The sequence below is a fragment of the Bos taurus genome, unplaced genomic scaffold, assembly GCF_002263795.3.
Source record: "Bos taurus isolate L1 Dominette 01449 registration number 42190680 breed Hereford unplaced genomic scaffold, ARS-UCD2.0 ScbfJmS_892_Leftover_ScbfJmS_927, whole genome shotgun sequence".
NCBI classification, from domain to species: domain Eukaryota; kingdom Metazoa; phylum Chordata; class Mammalia; order Artiodactyla; family Bovidae; genus Bos; species Bos taurus.
The window spans coordinates 395315-408480 of record NW_020192291.1 but is presented as its reverse complement, the minus strand read 5'-3'; the positions used below and the strand labels follow the sequence as shown (position 1 = coordinate 408480).

Genomic DNA, 13166 nt, shown 5'->3' with positions numbered 1-13166 from the left:
CTCTTTGCGACCCCATGCACTGTAGCCCACCAGGCTCCTCTGTCCAAGGGGAAACTCCAGGCAAGACTTCCAGAGTGGGTTGCCGTGTTCTCCTCCAGAGGGGTCTTCCCAACCCAAGGATTGAACCCAGGTCTCCCGCACCACAGGCAGATTCTTTATGGTCTGAGCCACCAGGGAATGCTAGTCGATGAGAACTGGCCCTTTTAAATGATCACCTAATAGATTATCACCCAGGGACTAAAACGGAAAAGTTAGTATCACAGTAATTGTACAAAATGACAAACATCATCTCAGAACTTTTGAGCAATGACCCTGCAGTCGACTGAGAGCCCACAGTGAGAACTGTCAGGCTAAGGAGCCCCTTCACTTACTCTTCTGGAATTGTATGAGCATGGTTGGGGACAGGGGTGGACTTATACCAGAAAGGGAAGGATTTCCAGGCCCTGTCAGCAGTCAATATGAATGAAGTTTCTGAGTGAGATGTGAGGGGTTCCACACCACAGAAGATAGTCTCCCATCCTTCCCTCTCAGCTCATCTTACCTGTAGCAGCCATTTCCAGGAAGCCTCGGGTAGAAATGGTGAGATGAGACGTATGTGCACTTCATACCAGGAGACTCGGGGGTTCACATCTTCGATATGAGGCCTTGGCCTCAGGTCAGCAGATGGGACGTAGCCCAGCATCTACAGGGGTTAAGGGAAGGCATGGAAAATGACAGAGCATCGCTTACTATAGAAGAGAGAGCCCAAGAGAGCCTTCGGTGTTGGTCTCATGGGCTCCAGGAAGGCTGTTAGGCTTGGGCTCCCCAATTCTTCCTGTTGGGAGTGCTGACACGAGTGAGAGGCATGGAGTGAGCCAGCTGACAGTTCAGGACAGGGACGTCCCAGGACCCCTTAAGAGTCAAGGGAAAGTCCACGTGCCAATCCTGTGAGAAGCTCCCCCGGAACCCCGCCTGTCCAGGTCCCGCCCCTGCTGTCCTCCTGGAGCCCAGATGCGCATGACAGGAAGTGACGTCCTCCTAAGCACGCTGGGGGAGCGACGCCATCCTTGACAGTGCCGCTATCTCTGAGAGCTGCCGTTGACGGTGGCCAGAGGGAGCAGTCCCAAGTGTCATCGGGTGTCAAGATCGGAGGTGACGTGAGTTACGAGTGCAGGGACAAGTCTCTGTACCCCCATTCCCTTTTCCCTCTGAAAAGAGGGGGCCACACAGCCTCCGGCCGCCCTACCCCTGCACTCAGACCAGAGGATCCGGCCTAGCTCTCAGGCCCCAAGACTATCCACTAACCCCTAGGGGGTCTCGGGAAAGAATGCCTCGGTCAGGCTCTGCTGGACCCCAGCTCCGTTCAGTAGAGAAAGAGCGACGAGCCCTGTGGAGTGAAGGAGGGACCCTCGGGGGGACTGAGGGTCTCCATACACCAGAACGGCAGCCATGTGTAACCCCCACTCACCGCCATTTGGCTGCGGATTATCCGGGCAGCCGCTGGGCAGCTGTAAAGGCTGGGGGGCTCCCTCACTGCGACCTCGGACACGGGACACTCGAAGAAGAGGGGACTTTGGTCTGAGGGGCTGGCAGCTGGTCAGTAGAGGGAGGATGTCAGGGTTCGGGAAGATTCAGGATGAGGGCCATCTTCCCTGACAAACAGGCGACTCAGGACCCTCCCTGTGCTCAGCGCTACCCCCCGGCCAAACATCGGGAAGTGGGGCAGCGGTCTGAGAGGGGAGCTTGGAGCCTGGTTGTGAAGGGGCAGCCACGAGACAGCAGAAGGGCAGGTCCTGGGACCCTTCAGTGGGGGGCTGAGTATGCCCTCCTCTCCTCGTCTGGGGTGACAGGGAAGGTGGCACCGTCAATTTCAGACAGGAGAGGGAACGGGCTGGGTACGGGAAAGGGGGCATTCGATATGGGGGTGTCTCGCACCAATTTTCATCCTGACTCTGAATGTCAGCTGAGAGGACCTGCCTCCTCTGCCAGCCCCCACTGGTCCCCCTTTTAACGCCCAGGCAGGACTGTCTGCTGTGCCCCAGGTCTCACTCTGCCTTGCTACTCAGTGGTTTCAGGGGACAGGCTGACCAGGAGAACAGGAGCCCGTGGGTCCTAGAGCACTGGCCTCGAGGATCCCCCAGAGGCGGCTTCCATTCAAGCCAGGGAGGACTCTCCTTGCTGAAGGTTCTCACAGCATGTCCTTGTCCCTCCTCCAGGTGCCTTCCTGCCCGCACTCCCACCTGCGGTCCCTGACCTGCTGTCACCATGCCTCGGAGGCAGAAGAGCAAGTCCCATGCCCGCAGGAAACGCCACGAGGTTCAAGGGGACACTCAGGAGGCCCAGGCCAGTGCTGCTGCAGCCCCAAAGGAGGAGTGCCCCTCCTCCCACTCTTCTGTCCCTCAGGGTTCTCCCCCGAGCTCCCCTGCTGCTGGCGATGGCCAGGAGCTTCAGGGAGCCATGGCCCCTAGCTCTCCTGATGCAGGGCCTTCATGTGCAGGATCTGATGAAGGTGCCCAGGGCCCTGAGGAGGAAAGTTCAGGTGCCTCCCAGGCAGCCCCTTCCACTCAGAGCACTCGCAAAGATCCTCTGGCCAGGAAGGCCAGGAAACTCGTGGAGTTCCTGCTGGAGAAGTACACCAAGCAGGAGCCCATCACGCAGAATGCCCTGATGAAAATCGTCAGCAGGAAGTACAGGCAGCACTTCCCTGAGATCCTCAGTACAGCCCGTGAGCGCGTGGAGCTGGTCTTTGGCCTGGAGATGAAGGAAGTCGACCGTAGAGGGAACATCTACACCCTCATCAGGAAGCTCAACCTCGGGGGAAACGATTGTCGGCGTGATGAGGGGGCGCTGCCCAAGTCCGGTCTCCTCATGGTGCTCCTGGGGGTCATCTTCATGAATGGTAACCGCGCCACTGAGGAGGAGATCTGGGAATTCCTCAGTATGTTGGGGATCTATGCTGGGAGGAGGCACTGCATCTTTGGGGAGCCCAGAAGGCTCATCACCAAAGATCTAGTGCAGAAGGAGTACCTGAACTACCGCCAGGTACCCAATAGTGATCTTCCACGCTATGAGTTCCTGTGGGGCCCAAGAGCTTGTGCTGAGATCAGTAAGATGAAGGTACTGGAGGTTCTAGCCAAGTTCCACGGTAGGGTCCCTAGTTCCTTCCCAGACCTTTATGACGAGGCTCTGAGAGATCAGGCGGAGAGAGCAGGGCGGAGAGGTGCGGCCAGGGCTCCCACCATGGCTGAGGCCAGTGCCCCTTCCAGGGCCAAGTCCTGCAGCTCCTCCCACATTTAGGGAGGGGGGCAGGGCACTTTGTTCCCTTTGTGTTGGAAGAGAGCAGTCAACCTCCTAAATAGTGCAGAGTAGTAGGGGTGGAGGGAACAAAGCCCATATCTTACAGTTTAAATGGTAAGCGAGTTTAGGTCTAGTTTGTTTTAACAAAATATATATGTTTTCTTGTATTCACATGAGAAATACCTAATGAATGATGATTTAAATTAGAAATGTAAAGAGGTGAAGGAGGTGTTTAGTATTTTCAAATGTTCTTACTTTTGATAAGGTTTATTGTGCTTCAGAATTCAAATGTATGAATCATATAAATCATAGTTTCCAGCTGTTTTAATGTTTTAAAAGTTTGGGTATTTGTAAAACACACTGAAAGTACTGAATATATTGTTCACAATGCAAACAAGATAACATGACATTAGAAGAGAATTTTTCTTGAAAAGTAGTCAAGCTTCTAAAGAGTGCATGGTGTGGGTAGTGGTGTTTAGATCACATTTCTCTTTCTGTTTCACATGAGTAACTTCTACATATTATTTGTTTAGATTTTTTTGTTCTTAAAATATTTTTACTTCTACAAGGTTGCTTTTCTTCAGAGTATTAATTTGGTAATGATAGTGCTCTTATATTCATTGCTGTTTTAAAAGTTTTAATTGTACAGTTGTGGCAGATATTAAAGAAATTCAGGAGCCATCTATGTTGTCTTTATGATCTGAAAGTAGGTAACATAGCACTGCAAGAGTGATTTTCATGCTAATGTGAAAGAAGACTACAGAAACTATTGAGAAACAAAAAGAAAATGGAGAAAACAATAGAGTAAAAAGTCTTTAAGTTGTGGTTTACCTTCTTTCTTTGAAACTTTTTTTTAGTAAAAATAAAAATACTTTGACTTATTTAGCTCATTTAAGAATATTTGTTTCTTTTGTCCTAATTCACTGCATATTCTCTGCTGTCTCCTGGATTAAAAGTAAACTCAGATGGGAAGGTGGTATTTGAGGGGTTCATAGTAATCATAACTTCCACTTATTACAAACCAATACTTAATCAGTATGCCACTGCTTTATATGTAGAACATGCATTCCAGCATTCATGCAGGATCAGATTTAGCAGACTCCATTTATGCATGGATAACTTGCAAATTTTCAAGTTCACAAACTGATGAAGTGACCTTCCTAGGACTAGTCCCCCGACCTGGATTGGTGCAGAGCCCACAATGTGTCACTTCTCCCAGCCTAAGCCAGGCATATTGTTTCATTCATTTTTCCTCTAAACACTCCAAAAAATGTGTCTCGTTGGATACATGGGGCCCTGTCCCAAAGAACTGTTTTGGAATAAAGTTTAGAAAATGCTGATAAATGAATGGTATGAAAGAAGACAAAACTACTCAGGGACAATGTGGTCATGAACACATGCAATGTCAGATACCCTGAAAAGATCAATATGCCCTCATTTATCCTTCTTGATTCTCAGGGACATAGAAGCCTTAGCTTAAGCGCTGTGTCCTCAGGTCAATGGATGGAAGAGTCCCAGCCTCTGATATTTATCAAGGGGAAGATTTTAGGACACTAGGGGTCCCACAAACTATATCCTGCTTCTTGCCTTGTGTGGCCATGGGGAGAGCAGTCTGTCTGAGGTGTGCCTTCCTTTCCTGCAGGGCAAAGGTGGAGGGGTTTTCAGGGAGTTGAGCATCTTGGTCTTTTGGCAGCAGCTCCAATTCTGCCCAAGTAGGAGATCCTAACAGGCCTTCATAGGATTTACAGTGAGGACACTGGGTGCTGATGAGTGGACCCCCCCCATAGCAAGGGGGATGGCACGGAGGAACAGGCAAGGGTAGCCAGGGAGTAGCTCTCTCACGCCCGCTTCTGTTGTCTCAAGAAGGCAAAAGCCTTGGCCACAGGCCAGCTGATTCAGCCAGTAGAGAGGGTGGATTCCCATTTGCTACCAGAAGTCAAGATAAGAAACCTGATCTAAGACAGGGGGACCACTTGACTCCAGAAGAGAGGGGGGCCCTAGAATGTTCTCCTCCTCAGAAGGCCCCAGTAGCTTTGCACACATCTGGTTCATCCTGTCTTCCAATCCAGAACTTCCAAGAAAGTAATGCCTTTGTTCTGAGGAGCACAGCCTCAGGTGAGTGGAGGCTGCAGTCTGGGTCTGGTCAGGAGTGAGGATGAGGTCCCTGAATGAGGGGCAAGAGGACCACTCAGCCCAGAACAGGGGAGAGTGTGGAGGCCCACCCCTGATATCAGTCCTATGAGACCCAGGAGAAAGCTTTCTGGCTGAAATGTTCTCTTTCCTCTGGAGTGGTCTCAGGGAGGTGAGAGCCTTAGTCTACTGGGAGAAGCCTCACTTCAGTACAGAGTGGAAGCTACTGACTCCAAGTGAGAATAAAGGGACTGCACCTAGAACACAGCCCTGCCCCTCTACCCCTCACACTGGCAAATTTGGGAATGTGGGCATGATGCACCCCACACATTTCTTTTTAGAGCATCTCAGGAGGTGAGGTGTTGGGGCTCAGGGGTCAACCTCAGGACGAATTCCAGGTCATGCCAAGAGTCAAATGGAGGACCATGGGGACTAAAGGAACCACTCACACTATACTACTTTTATAGAATCCCTCCCCTCGGGTCAGCCATGAGTGACCACAGGTTGGCAGCCCTCACATCCTCTGAGGAGGTCTCAGGGAATTTAAGGCTGTAGCATGAGAGGACAGGCCTCGTTAGGAGATGGGAAGTCAGTGTGGGGACCTGGAGAGAGGACAGTAATAGTGAAGAGAGGGAGGAAATACAGGTCTTCCTAGGAGCCTGACTGAGGACAGGTGCAGCCAGCATTCAGAAGGCCTCAATTTCCAGTCACAGCTTTCTGTCCTGAGAGACCACAGGTAGATGTGGTAAGTTAGGCAACCTCTACTTTCTTCTATTGGGTCTCAGAGAGTTGGGGGCCTTACTCTGAGCACATGTCCTCAGGTAAATAGGAACTTCAAGACCTCCCAACAGTTCCCAGAGGACCCCTGGTCATTTCTCCAGAGGAGCTTCAGGTAACCCTTGATGTGGCAGGGAAGACAGTTCTTTCATACGTGGGTCAGCTACTCTGTGCAGACTGATTTCCCTGGGCATTTGTCCTTCCAATCCTCCATGATAAAGGGAATTGAAGGAAGGCTTCAAACCAAGTGGCATGCTCCTCCCCTCAAGTCCTTGCTAGGAAAGTTTACCTTTGATGTTTCTGCACATGCATAGCTGCCCCTTCCACTTGTTGGGAAGAAAATTGCTCACTAAATTCCAGACAATAGTCCAAGCTAGAGACCTTCATTAGAAGGCTCCCACCAAGAGAATCGACAGCTCTTGGCTCTGGGAGCCTGCCTCCATATGACAGGGATAGAATAGCATAGGATACAGGTAGCTGTCCCAGGTGATTCTGTGGAAAAGAATCCACATGCAATGCAGGAGATGAAGGTTTGATTCCTGTTCTGGAATATCTCCTGGAGGAGGAAGTGGCTACCCATTCCAGTATTCCTGCCTGGAGAATCCCATGGACAGAGAGCCTGGAGTGCTGCAGTTCATGGGGTTGCAAAGAGTCAGACAAGAATGAGGCCTTGACCACAGACAGACAGACTGGAAGATCTAGAAGTCTAGGAGGCAAATAGAGGTAGAGAAACATAGGAACAATTGGTAGACCATTGTAAGTTAACATCGTTCAAGAAAGGTATCAGAATGTAGTGGAAGAAGGCAGGTTTGTTTAAATATAAAGCCATAAATAATACATGAGATGTTCCCCAGGCCTTTAGGTAAAAGAGGAATGTCACGACCCTTCTATCCATTTGAAGAAGTTCTACAATAATCCAAGTTTGACCTCATAAGGTCAGACACTCTCCTGCTCCAAATGAATTGGGAGGCAGTGATGTAAGCCTGACCTGTACTCAAAGAAGGCAGTCTTTCCTAGTCCTCCACTTTCCATTGACTATAGAATGTATTCCACTTAATCGTCCAGGCAGAGTTCCGTCACCTGACTGCTTGCATCTCTTACAAGCATCCTATATTAATCTATTTCTTGCCTAACACTTTGCCTCTTGCTGAATTCCTTCTGTGCTGAGACACAAACAACCTGAGCTGCCCTAAGACCAGCTACCAGGTGAGTGATTCTAATTAAAAGACCATGGTTCAAGTCCCAAACTGGATTTTTGGGGGTTGGAGTCCTGGCCATGTGGATTTGAGTCAAAACCTGATGTGATAGGTTTCAGCTAGAGGAGGTCTCCATGCCACCCCTTTGAAAATTTTAAACTATGGCCTGTTAAACTGGCTCATAGGGCTAGAATGAAAGTCACTTTCTTCTGCATTTCTCTGCACCTAGACTCCCAGTATCTTTGCCTTTGGTGTCCAAATCCAGACACTGTATGCCATGAATGCCTCCATTTTCTGTTTATAAAATTCAAGCTGAGAGTGTCTACAGGATAGGGTGAGAATGGACAAACAAAAGAAAAGAAAAGACATTGAGCTAAAAATTTTCTGGCTACCTTCTGAAATATGGCTGTCCTGGTGCCTCAGACGGTAAAGAATCTACCTGAAATGGCAGGAGACCGGGGTTCGATCCCTGGATTGGGAAGTTCCCCTGGAGAAGGGAATGGCAACCCACTCCAGTATTCCTGCCCAGAGAATCCCATGGACAGGGATCCTGGAGGGCTACAATCCATGGGGTCACAATGAGTCAGACATGACTTAGAGACTGAACAACAACAGCAATCTCCTAACACTTCTTCTACTTTACCTCTTCTTGCTGCAACTAGTGAAGCCCATGCGTCCTAGAGCCTGTGCTCCACAGTAAGAGAAGCCACCACAATGAGAAGCCAGTGCACCCCAATGAAGGGTAGCCCCTGCTCCTCGAAACTAGAGAACACACACGCAGCAAGGAAGAGCCAGCACAACCAAAATTAAATACATAAATAATTTCTTAAAAAAATACTCAGGGAAGCCACAATGGCCCCTGGGGCGAGAACTGAACCACATTCTGCCCAGCAAGATCACAGGTGAGGGATGCCACAGCCATGAAAAGTCCATAAGGGAATTCAGTGACACCCGAAGCCCCTTATGAGCATTCGTCATTTCCTTTTCAGATGGGTAACTGACTGTCCATCGCTGAAGACTTGCCCTTAGGATTCCAGCGAGGTCCCTTATGTCCAAGTCTTCCTTGCCTTTAGGAAAAACTCTGAACTTCGAAAGACTTGCCAGGTAGACTCTGCTGGCTTGGCAATGCTAAATTTGCCTACAAAAGCCTTTCCCTTCTCCAGATGATACTAACCATCAGCCAGCCACTGAGCCCTGTTCACAGGAACTCTTTCTGGACAAAAGAAGGAGTCTCTTGGACCACAGACCTCTTCTTCATTTGTACTCAGCATTGAACACCACTACTCCCGGCCCCCATCACCAATGCTTTGCCCTCTAACCTGGGACTCCAGAACTCCTTAAACTCTATCCACCTCAGGAAGTCATAGGGCCCACCAGACTTCCATAAGAATCTGAGTTCCCCTCTCCATGCAGGATCTCAGTTGGATAAAACAAGATTAGGGACAATTCTCAGATGACCCCAAAAAATATCTAGACAAGTTTAGACATCTATGACTTTTGAATTAACCCAGAAGGACATTTATATCATCCTTGCTCAGACACCCTCTCAGGCAGAAAGGACAACTATATACAGATTCAGCACTCAGCTGGGAGACAGCTATCACATGACAAACTCCCAACCATTTCCCATGGGAACGATGGCTGTTCCCTGTTCAGAATCTAATTGGGAGTATAATACTTGAGCCAGGTTAGCAGCCAGGGATGCTTTGTCTTCCTCTTCCCCACCTGAACACTGGTGATCAGAGCACACCCAGAAAGGCTCCCTGTTCTGGCCAATGACCACCACTAGGCTTCCAGCCGTGTCAAGACAAACCAAGACAAAGAGCCAGCATGGGGTGTCACAGGTGCACCAAGACCTAAACGGTGACTACTGTAACCCAGGGTTCATGATGCCATATTTATAAAAAATAGCACTGTGGTTTCTGTCTTCCCTCGCACTCCATGGATTTTATGTGGGTACTTATGGGTAACTGCCTGCACACTAGGAGAAAAGTTATATAACCTTAAACTGTCCATCAACTTGTCAGTCAAATGACACAGGAACACATGACCCTACCACATGGCAGGACCGCTTCTGGTTTCCAGACAGCCTGCTCTCCTCCTTCTTAGAAGTGTAATTTTGCTCTGCTTCATAAAACCGGTACTTAAAACTGCACTGTTTCTCCAATAAATTCTTTCTCATTGCGAGGACAAAAACAGAAAATCAGCATTCCGCTGGTGAAAATATGGATCACATATTTATTAGTGTTTTTCAGGTTCCAGTTAAATTTTTTATATTTTATAATGCAAGTTTAGAAACTTTTGATTGCTGTGTGATCTAGAACAAGAAAACACAGCAATGGAAGAGGGATTTTCATGCAAATTTGAAGAGACTCTGGAAAAATAACTTAGGTTAAGTAAAAAAGAAAAGAAAAAGTCAATTTTGGCAAGTTTTTGGTTTTGTTAAATTCTTTTAATACTCCTTTTTAGTAAAAGTATTTACTGAATTTATTCAAGATTGTGGGAGAAATTAAATAGTGATAAAGTAGACAACTTTATCATTGTCACTCGTATTTCCAACCACTAATTGAGTATCTACTCCATGGAATGCTCCATGGAAGAACTGGGGATGGTAATAAAAGAAGCCTGAGCCACTGTCCATAGAAGTTAAGTGTCTATAAGTTGCCACCACGTCAAGCAGATGGGGAGATACCCTTTGAGACCTAAACTTGTGACAAGTTGAAACCAGGGATGAGAACGAGAGGAGGTTTCAGATTACAGAAGTCAAAAGTAAATGCTTAGAGGTGACGGATGTGGGCACTTCGGAACACTGCAGTTCCCTTGAGGATGTAATTTGAAGTTAGGTGGATTGCTGGGCTAAATGAGGCTGAGTGAATTGAGGGCGAGGGGTGACCCTGAAATGGGGGGATTAAGTTGAGAAGCTGAAGAACGGAATGGAAGATTACCCTTGATTCTTACTTTGAGACTGTGGGTAAAACAGAGAGACTCTCCACCTGGGACAGGAATAAAATGGGTTCTGTGCTCCTGCCCCAGTATAGGGAAACACAGTGCACAAACTGGGGATTTAACCCCACTGCCTCCAGGGTGTTTGCCAGAAAAAAGGATGGTATTTCCTTGAACTGAGATATCTAATACCCACTGTAACAGCACTCTCCACACTGGGGTCAGAGGCCACTATGTTACAGAAATGTTCTACTACCTATTTTAAGCATAATTTGGGGAACTTCAAATGAAGGCTACACTTTTGGTGCTGGTGAAATTAATGAAAATGGGGGGTGGTGGTATGGATGAAAAGGCAACTGGAAGGGAAGATCTTTGTCCTTGACACAAATTCTAGAAGTTCTGAGTAGCATCCAGGCAGGGGAGATTCCTCTACATTCAAATGGCATATTTACAAATGGGGAAATTTTATTTAGTTTTACTAAGCAGAACTGGGTTCATTCCAAAAGTGCCACATATTTCTGATATCTCATGCAAGTAAAAAAAAATCACAAACTATGGTCTGTGGTCATATTATCAGAGGAATAAATGTCATTCTTTGAAATCCATTTTTGCAAGAGCTTTATAAATATCACATATATTACAATAGTTCTACAAAATAGGGTTTAGAAGACTCACTTTGCAGATTATGAATTTGGTAATATTCTCAAGTTCACAAGACTTGTGACAGAGCTGGAAATAGACATTTGGTCTGCATCTGTCGAGAGGCCACACTGTTCCACTCCTCCCAGCCTGAGGCAGACCTAGTGTCCTTCAGTTCTCCTGTCATCTCACTACTCCAAACTGTATTTCAGAGGCTTCTGTTTCAAGACGGTGGTGTAGGAGGATGTCTGTTTGTCTCCTCCTGCACCATAATTGCAACTGGCTGTTGAACAACTATCAACAGGAGGATGCTGGAACACACAGAAAATGATACCCCATGTTCAAAGAAAAAGTGGAAGTCGCAACAAGATAATAGGAGGGGTACAATCACAATGAATTCAAATCCCATACCCCTGAGTAGGTAACTGGAGAACAAAAATACCAAAGAAGTTCTCCCACGATTGTGAAAGTTCTGCACCTCACATCAAGGAACCCAGCCTGCGGTTCTGACAAAGGGACTTGGAATTCCCTGGTCATCTGACCTTGAAGGGCAGTGGGATTTGATTATAGGACTCCCAGACAAGTAGGGGAAACAGACACACCACTCTTGGAGGGCACAAACAAAGTCTCGCATGCACCAAGACCCAGAGAAAAGGAGCATTTACTCCACAGGAGACTGAATCAGACCTACCTCCAAGTGTTTGACAGTCTCCTGTGGAGGCATGGGTCAGGTGGGGCTCACCACATGGATGGGGGCACTGGCAGAAGCAGTCCTAGAGGTCCTCCTTGGCGTAAGCCTTCTTACAGGTCGGCATTAACTCTGCCATAGAGACCACAGACCCATAATTCAAAAACAGACAAGCACTCTAATGTTCACTGCAGGACTGTTTACAACAACCAGCAAATGGAAGAAACGTAGATGTACATCGACAGATGCAAGTATAAAGTAGCTGTGGAAGGTATATCCGATGGCATATTGTTCTTGTTATTTTGTCGCTAAGTTGTATGTGATTCTTCTGAGACCCCAAGGATTGTAGCTCACCAGAATCCTCTGTCTTTGGGATTTCCCAGGTAAAAATACTGGGGTGTGTTTCCATTTCCTTCTTCAGGGAATCTTCCTGACCCAGAGATTGAAATCATGGTTCCTGCATTGGCAGGCAGATTATTTACCATTGACCCACCAAGGTAACCCAGTGGAATATTACTCAGTCAAAAAAATGAACAAAATTTTGTCATTGTTAGACAGGTGGATGGACCTAGAGAGTGTTATACAGAGAAGGAAGTAGGAAAGAGAAAAACAAAGACTAAAAATTAACGTATATATGTGGGATCGAGAAGAATGGCATAGGTGACCCTATTTGCAAAGTAGAAATGAAGTCAGTGATATAGAGAACTAATGTATGGTACCAAGGGCCAAAGGGTTAAGGTGGGAGGAATTAGAATATTGGGATTGACACATACACACTATTGATACTATGTATAAAATAGACAACTGTTGGGAATATACTGTATACCCCAGGGAACTCTCCTCAATTCCCTGGGATGTCCCCAATGCGAGGGAAATCCAAGGTGAGAGGATATATGTGTATGTATGTCTGATTATTTTTAGCATGGAACTGAAGCTAACGCAACATTGTAAAGCAAAATACTGCAAGAAATATTTGCTGCCATTGACTCTAAACTGTGACTGTATATGTACTTTTATTTAAACATTCCTTGATGTTCCAAAGAGCAATGCAAAGTAAATCAGATTTTTCCTTCATAGGCTGTTATTTCACACAGTGTTTTTTTATGTTAACATGTATCTTTCAAAATGTAAATGTCATACAAAGGAAACTAGGATTAATAACTTTTTAAATTTCTCTTCTTTACTTTAATTGCTTTTACTTTCCTAGTTAGTATGGGAGAGCAAAACATGCCATCTCAAACTGTCTCTTTTGATACACAGATTGTTCTCATTGAAAATAATCAAGGCCAAAAGACTCAGAAAGGTACTTGATCTTTGGCCTAACTGCCTGAAAGAACTTAGACAAAGGTCCTGTTCCCTGAAGAGAACTATGACCAGAGATACCTGCAAAGATTATGGGCAAGGTGTGGTGGCGAAATCTTGGCAGGGCCTAGAGATGAGAGTCCACTCTGTGGCCCGGGGTCTCTGCCTGGCACAGAAAACATTCGTTTACCAACATTCCCTTTCCCATCTCCATG

At 47.0% G+C, this 13166-nt stretch overlaps 1 protein-coding gene and 1 long non-coding RNA gene across 3 annotated transcripts in view; one reads left to right on the top strand and one right to left on the bottom strand.

Moving 5' to 3' along the window:
* The window catches only part of LOC132344802 (uncharacterized), a 282704-nt gene that overhangs the window by 130361 nt on the left and 139177 nt on the right, over positions 1-13166 (bottom strand). The gene's annotated exons all lie outside the window — the stretch shown is intronic.
* LOC618686 (melanoma-associated antigen B4) lies at positions 903-3725 on the top strand. 2 transcript variants are annotated; one of them, XM_059884525.1, is made up of 2 exons: positions 903-1131; positions 2196-3725. In XM_059884525.1, exon 2 carries the CDS (start codon positions 2245-2247, stop codon positions 3274-3276), a length of 1032 nt encoding a protein of 343 aa, XP_059740508.1. In that variant the 5' UTR covers positions 903-1131; positions 2196-2244; the 3' UTR covers positions 3277-3725. The 2 variants fall into 2 exon arrangements, with proteins under 2 accessions (XP_059740508.1, XP_010820427.2); XM_010822125.4 differs by having other exon boundaries at positions 903-1136.

Bases quoted from the DNA above. Each gene is read 5' to 3' on its own strand.
- LOC618686 (XM_059884525.1), top strand. From the start codon at position 2,245: ATGCCTCGGAGGCAGAAGAGCAAGTCCCATGCCCGCAGGAAACGCCAC.